The sequence below is a fragment of the Tinamus guttatus genome, unplaced genomic scaffold (genome assembly GCF_059628265.1).
Source record: "Tinamus guttatus ecotype Peru unplaced genomic scaffold, ASM5962826v1 Tinamus_guttatus_pri_ptg000716l, whole genome shotgun sequence".
In the NCBI taxonomy this organism is placed as follows: Eukaryota; Metazoa; Chordata; class Aves; order Tinamiformes; family Tinamidae; genus Tinamus; species Tinamus guttatus.
This window is the reverse complement of record NW_028289250.1, coordinates 426624-439395: the sequence shown is the minus strand read 5'-3', so window position 1 is coordinate 439395 and position 12772 is coordinate 426624. Positions and strand designations below refer to the sequence as shown.

The window sequence follows — 12772 nt, the reverse complement described above, 5'->3', positions numbered from 1 at the left end:
GCATAATTGTAAGTAGCAGTAGAAAGAGATGCAAGAACAACTACTCTCAGTAGCTGGTTAAGGCGTTAAACTTCCTTGCTTTTCAGTATGCTAACCTTTCAGGTGAGCTATTAGAATTTTAGAGTTCTTACAAATTACATTTAAATAATAAACAACATGAATTTCAACTTTAATAAGAATTATACTTATAAAAATGAGAAAAAAAAAAAGAGAAAAGGAGTAATATCCATATGTCATACATTTGCACAGCCTGGAAAAAGATTCTTGAAGTCCAGTCCTGAGGGAATTGCTTTGCTATTGAAGAAACACTGCATTCCACCAAACAAATCTATTTACTAGACAGATCCAGCAGAAGTCAGCGCTTGCCAAATAACTGGGGAGATTTCAGATCTTTGGTTACCAGATCCACGTGGAAGGAACATGCAGTTTTACTATGAGAGTCTGGGGCAAGGCAATTGTCAGGAACATAGGAAAGGAGCACTCTGATGAAAAACTCCGTAACCTGTGGAGCGGACATGTGAATCGGCTGGCATTTATAAAGAGAAGATTATCTTGGGAAGGTAACCAGTCTGGCTTGATTGAACAGTCAAACTCACCAGACCATATTTTCCCTCCAAGAAGAATTGAGTTCGAAATCACACAGAAGAACAAGACCCTTCTAGCTGAATTGAGTCAATTTTCAGTCTTCATAAGTTTGGAGTAGTTTATATTGGGTTGTTGCCCCTCGCCCATTTATGCTAATTAAATGCATTAGCTCCAATTATTTTTTTAATTAATTTTTCTAACAATGTTCTTCAAATGGCTTCCCATTGAAAAATCCATTTAATTATATTATCCTTCAAAACCTATAGAAACTCTAAGAGAAAGTATGCATAATTTTTGAGGACGTATTGCTAGACTACATACTGCACACACAAATGAAAACTAGAACATGTACGATAAAACACCAAATCCTCGTATTTTCTCTTGTTTTTAAAGGTGGGTTCTCCTGACTGGTTCCAAGTTCCATCAGGATGATCTTTTTCTGCACAAGTAAAATGTTAAAGCTCCAGTATAATGCACTGATGTGGAATGTTTTGTTTTGTTTTTGTTTCTTTTTTAAATGCCAGCCTTTTCAAAGCCATCTTGCTTCAGGAGCATATTTCAGAAAGCCATCTTCTGAAGAACATTGCAAGATGTTTTCTAAACTTACCTGGGCTTTTTGCTTAAGAACAGCTGTAGGTTGTGCTTCAGGATCCAGGATAGAGATTATTTCATTCACTTTTTCAAGAGATTCATAAAACTGTGTGATTTGTTTCTCCTGTTCTTCCAGAGGAGGCAGCAGATGCTGGCATTCATACAGGAGGGCACCACAGTACTCCTTAACCTTTTGGCCATTTGAAAGAAAAACAACTATTTAAAAGTAGTAAAATGCAATAAACAGCAGGTTTCTCTGAATAAGGTTTTACATACTTTCTGCCCATTCTTTATATCAATCCTAGTCCTATAATATTTCTCAAGAAAAGAATATTAAATTTAAGCAAGGTAAAATCTAAAAGCAGCAATACTTTCCTCATCTTAAATTCTATCCAGTTACTATAATCATATATTATCTCAAATGAACATATATAGTGGGGAAGCTTCTTATATAAGCCTACCTTATTAGAGTTAATTCAGGCAAAGGCATTATTTTATTAAGCCCTCTCTGTTTGGATCTTACAAGCCATGTATATATATGTTTCCAGCTAAATTCTAACTTTATTTAGCAGTGAAAGAGTCAGAGATGTGTAGGAAAAATGTTATTCTGCAACCTTGCTCAGCTGCTCTTTGATCCTTGTCAAAGTTGCAAGCATTTCATTTATTTCTTCTTGGGAAACTTCCTTTGTAACAAGCTGCGCTGTCCTTGTAATCATTTTGTACTGAGCTTCCATCACAGGCAATTTCTGTTTAATGTTCTGAAACAAATATTTTAAGCAAATATTTCAACATCATTTTGAATTTGTGAGACTCTATTCTAAAGATATATAACCTAATTTTCATTTTCCATCCCTGACTTCAGTGAAGACCAGACCAGGTTCCAAAAGCATTTTGCATTTGCTAAATATATGCATCTCTCCCCATTTATGCATATTTATGCATATGTATTTTCTGCCATAGTTACTTAATGTGATCTGAAACTATACAAAAAGAAATATCCAGTGGGACAGTAGCTCTAGAAACGTCATTCGCAGAATGCAGTCATTTACATTAGCTAAAGCAAAAAACTATATATAAAAGGTATAAAAATAGCAACAATGGAAACATATGCAAAATAATCTTATAATCTTCCCTTAAAATTGAACAGTTGAATATTTCTCTCTTATGAAGGGAAAGGAAAGGAATGGAAGAAACAAACTTACTTCTAAATCTTGTACAAACAACTTAACATCTAAAAAGGACACTTCTACAGGCACTGAAAATTTTCTATTGCTTTCTTCAACAAAAGCTGTCAAATGGGCAACACCATCCATGTATTCCTTCCTCATTTTGTCCAGTTCGTCTGCCCGAGCATACTAAGAAAATGCAAAACAAAATCAAACAAGCAAAAACAAACACCAAAATGAGAAATGTGACAATTACACAATTCCTTAGACAATTAATATATCTTCACAACAACTGCTTGCGAGAAAAAAAAACAATAAATAAAATATAAAATAAACTAAAGGTCTGCATTATTTTTAGTCATACTGATATTGAAAAGGAAAAAAAAAAATCACTTCCTACAGTTCATTCACGGAACAAATTTTAAACATTCTTTAAGGTCTGGACCATTCTTGGAATCCCAGCTTTCATTTGTTTCTAACCTGGAATCAACATGCCAATTCATTTCTAATCACTTAGAGTATCAATTTTGAAAATGTATCGAAGAAAAGAATACGGAAGTCCAGAAAAGCTGAAGGAAAAGGGAAACGTAAGAAAAAGAACTACTAGTTGAAAAGAGGGAGAACCCAGGACATGGTAGAAGGAAGAGAGGAGCTATATGAGGAAATGACAAAAAGGTCATTGACAAAAGCTGCAAAATAGGGCATTTGTATTCTGGGCATTACCGGTTCCATGGTGAATCACCCTAAATAATATGAGCAAATAAAGCTTCAGAATATTCTAAGGAATAATTTACAAAAGTTAAAAATAATTTTTTTTAAAAAAGGAACAATCATTGGTTTTCTATGCAACTTCTTAACTAAGATTGAAATAATCGTGCCGGTAGGTAAAAATGGTTCAGCATCTTCAAATACACAACTACTTTTTTGAAGTCATTGACATGAGAAACTACCATTAGATATACAACGACTCCAGCAAATATCTTTTCCTGATGTGTTTATCAGAAGTGAAATACTTTTGCATAGTTTTATTTTACATCCACTCTTGACTTTCTAAGGAGCATATAAAAATATACATTTTTTTTCATTCAGTTGACCTCCTAAAGGTAAAGAAGTAGAAGCAATACAAGTAGTGTCAGACAATTTTTCTTTGTAATTAACTAAGCACTATACATGCTGTTTCAGTACAGTTACTGAGTGTAACATTCATTAAACAGCATCACTTTCACCACTTGGCTTTGTACAGCTTATGTTAAAAATAGCTATTTAAGACAATCACGTTCAAAAAGATCATTAAGGACATGCATTAGCAATATTCTCTGGCTTAAGATAGGCAGCTATAAAGAACTACTGGTTATACTAGTGAGAACGTCAAAAAAAAATCCATATTATCAAAAGGTAAAAAAAGAAAAAAAAGGCAAAAATAGCCAATAATAAAAGACTGCTGTCGATGACTGATTTCTAATTCAAACAGTTATGAACAGTTAGGTACCTTAGTAAGCTGCCCCCTAATCCTGTTAACAGGGCAAATCTTGGCTGGTCTTGCTTGCAAAGAGATGGCAAAGAAACTGTTTAAAAAGCAATAAAAGCTAAGACACATACTTGCTTAACTTCCATAAACAATTCTCTCCATCTTCCATTTAGTAACAGAAGTTGCTGCTTAAGGTCCCTTGAAATGGTCTCATCACACGTTTCAATTAGGAAATTACCAGCATCATTCATGGCTGTATGCTGTTGGATCCAGTGAGGTAAATGCCGAAAGAAATCCTGAAAAACAAAATGACACCACTTTTCCTAAGTCTTTACAAAAAGCAGCTTATATCATGACATTACAATTAGTTGCTGGCTAATAAAGGCTTGATAAAACTCTTCAAATAGTTATCCTCTGAAACTTCATACTGGGTATACTGGATATATCAGAGCAGATCAGATTAGCATATTTTAAATATCAAAAGTTTTTATTAGTGAGCAAGACGGATAGCTCGACTACTGAATCCTTTTTATATGTTTACTTTTATTTTAAAAGGGTATTCTCCTGCATCAACTCAAATCATCAAATTTTCCTCAGTCCTCCCCCCAAATTATATTGCTTTATCACGTAACATAAAATGGTGTTTCCTGAGCTGATATCAGTTTGACATCTTGTTCATCTATGCAAATCAGAGAATTTTCTACTGTTGTCCAGTCCCAAAGTGGCAGCTATCACATTCAGGTCGGTCGAGGTCATTACTGAAGTTTCAAAAATGTGAGTCTTACTGCTTCAGTATTCTAATACTAGAACATAATGCAGTAACAAAATTATTTTTATGATTGCGGATCTTCAAAACAAACTCTCTGAAACACTTCTAAAACTCCAGGGGAATTTACAGGTTAATTACTTGTCCATCAAATATAACTCAACACATATGGACAATGACTTGTGAAGAAAATTTATATTGAATGCTGTCATCCATATGGTGAAAAAACAATGGAAAAGTAGTTTTCAGATGTCTTTGTACATAGCACATGACTATGCAGTTTGCTGTTAAGAGTTGTATTTGCCTTTGTTTTTAGTGGAGTATGTAAAAACACAATGAGCAATGCTGCTGTCTTACGTTCATGGCAAAGATGCCTCTAAACATGTTCTCACAGATGACATTTTCCTTCTTTGCCTGTATATACAAAAATATTTGTTCATTTGTACATATGCAAACTTTTAAACACCTAATAAGAATGCTGACAGTGTGCCAGAAACTGAAAAATATTGAGTACTGAGACAAGGATTCAAGGATATCCAGTCAGTGGATAAATACTCAAAAACCTCACCCTGAGCCCTCACCCTCTCCTATGACATTTTGCAAAAGAAAGCAAAATGCCAAATACATCTCATATTTCTTAATTCACAAAATACCAGAAATAGATGCTTTTATTCCATACCTTTTTTGATTGTTCGGGCTGATTCAGCATTTTTTCAGCATCCTCCAGCCAGGCCTGCAGACCTGCAACAGTGCTGCTGTATCTGTCCCAATTGGCAATTACCTCTTCCAACATGCTTCTTACGCTTCTCACCTCTACTGAGAGGTTCCTCCATTGCACTGATGTTTCGTTCATGAATTTCATCACATTCTCAACTTCTTCTACTGAGATACAAACGAAGATGACATATTGATTGTTTAGGTTCCTTTTTTTTTTTTTTTTGTAAAGCTTCATTGTATGCTATGCTTATCCATTCCCATTAGGGAATTACAATTTACTAAAACATCTATTTCTGTAGGTGTTTATACACATATGTTCATCTCACAGGCTAATTTTAGCACAAAATTATTACTGAGAAATTGAACCTGTGTTCTAAACACTAAGGATAAGTACATAAAAAGTGCAACATTAATACAGTCACATTGCATACTCAGTGGGACGTTCACTTACAGCAGAAGAAAGAGAGAAAGCATCCTTAAAAGCAGAGAATATTATATTGTATAATATAGAAACACATACTGTGCTTGCATTTAATATCACTGAAATTCTGATCACCTTTATGTTGATTTTATAACCAAGCTGTAAGGAAGGCAAGCTGTTCTGCACCAGCTAGTCTCATGCTAGAGATAATGAAAAATTGCTATCAAAGGGGTCATCCCTCTGGTGACCACAGTTGCTTTTGAGGTGTACTGCAGGGATGAAACAGATTAGATATTTTTAGGGGATATTTATGTCTAAAGATATTAAAATTGTGTCTTCTTGGCAATAGAAACACAGGTATTTACCTGAGCCACTTGCTTTGGCATACATTTCAGCTGCTTTCTTCAAGATTTGATATGTAACTTCATACTGCTCAAAGAATTTACTGTTTTCAATAACAGACTGAAAAGAAGAAAAAATAATGCAGAAAATTCAACTAAGAATAACACTAAAATATGACTAAAATTAAGGTGCATCATGATAGTTAGGATATTCTTCACTAATTGCTCCATTCACTTATAGAACAGTATTTCACCTTTTCAAATTAATGGTAGAGCACAGTCTCCACTCACAAACTCTGTTTATTTGCTTTGCACAGCAAAAGAATATTTAACTTCCTCTGAGGCAGTCTGCTGGTTGCCTGGTCTTGCTAGAATTCATAGTGTATGATAACTTGAATGTAATGTGCATAAACCAAACTACTAATGTAGAGGTTATTCAAAGGAAATTATTCCTGCACTGAAAGCAAATTGGCATCATTTTAATAAGAAGTTTTCTCCTCTGTAGAATGTCACCACAAAATTCAAAACCACCTAAGATTTAAAAATTGTTTTTTTGCAAAGGCAGATTTCAGATCATGAGATGAAATACATTTGACTATCCTTCAGTTTATCTTTTTTGAAAATGGTGAAAATAACATTAAGGAAACACTGCACAAAGAGATACTGCTTTTTAAAGTGTGAGAGAGTGTTTTTCCATCAGGAGAGATATTTTAGCTATGTAATGTGTTTCAGTGTGATGAATAACTTATATGGAAATATTTCATCACAAAATTATGCTACTTTACCTACCTTATAAAAACAAGACTACTCTTGTTTTTATGGCCTTTCAGAAATATTAATTACATTAATATTACATGTCTGTATTATGCAAGGATATTATTACCGGATCTCTTGCATTATCACAGCTATAAAGGCTGATATAACACACACACTCACACACACAAATTTTCTTCCTTTGTTTACTCATGTGAAGCTTTGGAATGGTTTTACATGCTATGCTACAGCTCATATCACCCTAGTTACAGTCTTAGAAATGTAAGATGAGGAGATGCCAGGTATGCCTACACAAGATTTGGAATGCCCTGCTACATACACCAGCATATACTAGCACTAGCACCATATAGCAGAGTTCCATATAAAGCCAAAATTCAATGTCCTTGGCAGAGAAGAATGAAACTCTATTCATCAACCCAGATGAAAAAGCATGAAAAAGCTTTAAAACCTTTCCACCAGTCAATATATAGATATACATATACAACTCTCATTTAAAAACCTTTTACCTAGTTACATACTGCATAATTTAAAAATGTAGTTATAAGCACATAAATTACAAGGCAAGGAGAATCAGAAGTATTCTCTGCTCTTTGTTAAAAGAGACTATTCCATAAAATATACAAAATCACATGCATTACCACGAATTATGCAATAAACTCCTGACTTATCACTTTTGCCAAACCCCCAACACATTTTATTCTGTTTTATTTGAAAACACTTCATTAGAGAAGCCAAGAAACTATACCAAACTACTTATACCGTACTGAATCTAAGAGCACTTCTTAGAAATATTTTCTAAAACTAAATAGACTATAATCACTTTACTGAGTAATAATACCTTAGTTGACAAGATGCATTAAAGAAAATATTCTGTTTTTTCCAAACACATATAGCATTAAAAAAGGGGAAAAAGTGTTAGCAGTGCAATGCTAAAGAATGACTTTGTGTTAAAATACATAGATGACGATACTCCAGTGTCTTAATATTTCCACTGAAGTTGACATTCTGATACTATATAATCTTCAGATTGTTGGTGTACAGTCTATGACCACCTTTACTTCTGACGTACGACAAGCTACTGAAAAATGATGGGATACAGTAGCAAAGCACCACTTTCCTTTATAAGCTAAAACGCATAAAGGAACAAATAAGAATGTGTTATAAAATAATAAGCCAAAATCCAAGCTATCCATTCCTTCAAATATTTTTTCTTGTCACATTTTAGTACTCTTAAAGGCAATGTTATAGAATATACCTAATTCCTAATTATTGCATATCAGTCTAGAGAAGAGTGTTGTTTTAAACGACCACTGGAATTTGCAGCGCTTGTCCAGAGTATCTGAATTTTTATGACTCTCTTAAATCAGAAAGGGAAAAACATAAGCATGTCTTCAATCTTCACTTTGCAAGGGAGCTTTACTGAGTTTGCTTCCATAGCATTAAGAAGCAACAGGCTATTGGGCCATCACTAGTTTTCTCTACCGAGTGTCCTGGCTCTAAGTAGGGCATGAATTCTTTTCAAATTGAATTCTCCTGTGCACTTCTTTCTCCTAAGGATTAGGGGGAAGGGAAATGTTAAGCTTAGCCCTGCTTTTGAAAACATCCCTCCACTCATGGCCCAGTACAAAAACACAGCACTGGTGCCATTCTGCCAGGCACTTGCCACTGCAAGAATGGATTTAACAAGATACAACAGGATGAGACTAAAAGGAGAAGTATCAATGAGCATTTGTCAGTCAATAGCCTCTGGTTCTTAAAGAGATATAGAGATGATGCAGAGCTGGAACTATCCAAAATGGAAAAAAGTATTGGATTTAATATTCTAATGCTGAACAGGAGGGGAAAAATATCCTTAAAAGTATAAAATTATTCTTTTGGCAATATATTTTATTCAATAAATATACAGATGCAGCATAACTTTTTCACACAATTGGAGAACTTTTTGTTTTGTGGGAGATCGCACCCCAAAAATCTCCTCTGTCTACATACTGCACTGTGTATTAGCACCATAAAGGACACCTATACTGATGTAAAAGAAGAGGAAATGAACTTCTTGGATTCAGAGCCTCCAGGTATGCTCCGTATGTCAGTATTCAGACAGTTAGCAACTGGGACATTATTTCTGTGGTAGAAGAAATGGTGCAAAGAGCATCTTTTTCACTTTTAGCTTTCTAATTAAGGTTCTTCCATACAGAAGGTACATTCACCACTCAAAAGATGTACCTTAGGAACTCAGTCATTAAGTTGTTAACTGGCAAGTGTCATTTCTATTCCTACTTTTTATTTACTCATTTTCCATCATCTTAAGTGTGAATATTTAAAAAAAAAAAAAAGACAAACCCAACTTACAATATAATTTTGAAGAAGTAGTTCTACTGACTCTCGTCTTCCATATTTGATAATCCACGATTTTAGTTTTGATTCAGCAAGGACTAAGAGTGACAGTAGACGGTATTTCAGTTCCAGAAACTCCATTTTCAACAGATGGAGATCAGATGAAGAGGCAACAAAATTAAACCTAAAAAATGAATCACACAGTAGTAAAACACAGCAATACTCTTTTTGTAGAAGAAACTGGAAGCTCTAGTTATGGGTGAGATATTTTTCTAATCTTTGAACCTCTCATTCTAAAATATATTTAATTTTGCATGATGATAATTCTGATGGCTGCTCTTTAGTAGCATTAACGAATTACTGTTGTTTATTCACAGAAAATATCAATTTACATATTACTAAGTTTTGCAAAGTCATTTTTATTTTTCTTTTACATGCATCTGAAGTGTTGTTACATAACACTTGCCCAGGAGCAAGTAATATCAGGAACAATGTAAAAAAGTATCACTTTCCAAAACCTACAGTTTAGGCTGACTCTCTAATCTTTAACATATCATGATATACAACAAATTTTTATTTATATTTGTAGGGTCAAGGGGATCCTTCTAATTTTTTTTCATGCTTGCTAGCGTGAAACATAATTAGACAGTGATTTCTACATGAACACATTCTACGCGAACAGGTTCCCTTTCATTCACCGAGGATTTTCATTTCAGATCAAAAGCCTTACCTCTCTGCCATGTCCTCTAATTGGTCAGATGGAACAGGCACTCCGTTAACAGACCTGGCCCGGTGGATCTCATGGAATGTCTTTTTGTGACCATCTACGTTTTTCAGCAGATCCTGATTCGATTTAAAGGGGGAGAGAGAGAGAGAGAAAGCTCACAGCAGGCTACCTAACTAATAAGCACAATTTTAAGGCTGCACCGATGACTCAACATAGTTAACTATTTGATCATGCTGTCACATTTGCATGCAAGGTTATGCATATTATAAAAGCATTTTCAGCCACTTGAACATTTACATAGGGAATCCCCTTACGAGACGCTCTGCAGAAGCAGTGTCTAATTTAAAGCAGAGGATGCATATACTGCAGAGACTTAACAAAACCTGAACTCTTAGCTGTATTTAAATAATCCCTGAAATACAGCCTGCAAATACACTAATATCACAACGGTACAATCTTGCTAAATTTACTGTTTACATCTTTTTAATGGATACTAACCTTTATTAGGTATTGATTCAAACATTCTGTGACTAAACTACTTCTTTACATAAAGGCAGAAGATCCGGAGCTTCTCATGTAAATACAAATTCAATATTTAGTGAACTTCTCAGTCTGTCAACATCAAAGGGATTCAAGATTGCTTTCTATACATTACACGAATGAACGCAGAATGTGGTATCCAACCTGTGTTCCTGCGATAAGAATTGCACCAGCAAAAACCTCGGAGCAGAGCACATTGCGACTGTAACTAGGCAACACTGCTTCAAACGGTTTCCTGGAGATTACTTATTAAAATGAATGACTGGCTACAGCCTCTGAACCGGTTTCTGTATCAACAGAAGGCCAAGTCCCCCAGAGACTGTGAGGAAACACAGCAGGGGACATCTGGGGGGACACAGGGGGTCACACGAATCCCCCCTCCCCTGGGTGAGCGCGCGGAGCAGAGAGGTCTCCCTGTTCCAGGCGCTCAACGAGGATCTCCTCACAGGCCGCATGCAGCCCTTGCACAGCAGAAACCCGTAGCAATTCTAATGGCTTGGCTCACCAAAACCTCCCTATATCCCCATCAACCCGCCTATCTTTTCTCAGTTTTCTGCTTCAACAGACACTTTGTTATGAAGGGAACCAGACTTCCTCAGTTGTGAGTGATGCACTCATTTTACCATAGGGAAAAACTTTCCTGAGGATATGTTGAGACTAATGTTCTCTCCCATAAAGGACAGACTTGGAACAAGTATCTTGGGTAGCTGCATTTGCAACCATGCCATACAAAGAAGAATGTCCCTAACGTGTAATTAAGTCAAAATAAAGCACAGCAGTTTTAAAACACCCAACATGATCACGAAGCTCATGAACACTTTCATGTAGTACACTCTGTAAGTGAAATCCTGCTCCACAAAATGAGTCTGAACAAGTAGGTATTTTCCTTAATTTCTCAATCTTGGTGGCAATATTAACTAAAATGAACTTAACTGTTTACCTAATGCTTTGAAGGTTTGGCTAAGTAAGCCGATACATTCTGAATTCTCAGCAAAATGGCCACAAGCTACATAATATAATATAGCCCATTGTCAGATGAAACAAAGATAAAAAGAATGTGATGAAACTGTCTCAACACAGCAAATAAATCCCAACAACTTCCTGCCAAATATTGATAGAAAAGTACTCTTTTCAGTACTAATGCATTGCTGGTACTATCCAATCAGGGTTCATCACTACAAATTCCAGGAGCTGATATATATACTACTTCTGTTGAAGCTTTTTCCATTCCCTTGGAAAAATGAACATAGCACAGAACAACCAATGCCAAAGTTTACTCGTTGGAGCAAAAATCCCACACTGACCACAGCATTTGAGATGCAAAGAAATTACGATTTAGTAAACACAGTTTTCTGTTTCTTACGAATGTATTAAAAGACAGTCAATGGTGATTATAAGCGCAAAAAAGCAATTGGTTTGCTTTTTATAATCAAGTACCAGATTTTATGTCCTGAAAATCTTGATGTTTTAAGTTTAAGCTTAATCAAACTGAGCATTATGAAGACTGACCTTCAAAGATAACAACAACTTCCTCCTCTTTTATTGTTTTGGTTAAATTGTATTAAAAAAAAAAAAAAATTATCTAGCGCTTGACTGCAGTATGTAACAGTAGGGAGAAAGACTCAGCTCATCTTTCGGCAAATATTGTTTGTCCATTCTGACTATTCCAAGATAACCATGACATTTTTCAGCTTTTCATTATATGGCATGACTTTTTAAAAATAAAAAACACATATCCAAACCACAAGCAACAATAGATTACAATCAAGTTTTACGATAATGCTAATAGAGAAACAAAATAAAACAAGTCTTACTGCCACAGTTGTAAAATTTCTCTACACCATAGTTTTTCCTTCATCCTTTTTATTTTCTATCTCAGTTTCTTCTATCATCCCTTTCATCAACAACTACTGTCTATACCTTTCTCATAATATATTACATAAATGCACACACACAAAAATCACAGTATGGCTTTAAATTAGAACTTAGATTCAACAAAGAGCAACAGCAAAGTTATTAAAAGTCACCTGGAAAAGTTTTCCATTTACTGCAGCTGAGTGGACTTTTCATGCAATTTGTCATTTGCAATACTGTAAAAATTCACTTCATTCTATTTTCCCCCAGTCTTGCCTAAAGCATCAATAGTATTGAATATCAGTGCACTTAAGTACCTTCTTTGCCTTTCTCTCTCTCTTTCTTTTTCAATAGTTTTCTCTCTCCCTTTTTCTCCTTACTCCTGCCCCTTCTCTCTTCACCTAACTAGTTCTTATAAAGTGGTTAAACTATGCAGCCAACTTACTAGCTCTGCATGAAATTTTCAGAGAGAAGTAGCAGAGAAAAAT

At 35.0% G+C, this 12772-nt stretch overlaps 1 protein-coding gene across 1 annotated transcript in view; it reads right to left on the bottom strand.

Moving 5' to 3' along the window:
* The window catches only part of SYNE1 (spectrin repeat containing nuclear envelope protein 1), a 230181-nt gene that overhangs the window by 186241 nt on the left and 31168 nt on the right, over positions 1–12772 (bottom strand). The window contains exons 12-19 of the mRNA XM_088537041.1: positions 9894–10006; positions 9179–9347; positions 6080–6176; positions 5256–5458; positions 3942–4106; positions 2379–2531; positions 1791–1934; positions 1193–1366 (exon numbers count right to left, since the gene is read on the bottom strand). Coding sequence (XP_088393167.1) covers positions 1193–1366; positions 1791–1934; positions 2379–2531; positions 3942–4106; positions 5256–5458; positions 6080–6176; positions 9179–9347; positions 9894–10006 — 1218 coding nt within the window. The remainder of the gene's footprint in view (positions 1–1192; positions 1367–1790; positions 1935–2378; positions 2532–3941; positions 4107–5255; positions 5459–6079; positions 6177–9178; positions 9348–9893; positions 10007–12772) is intronic.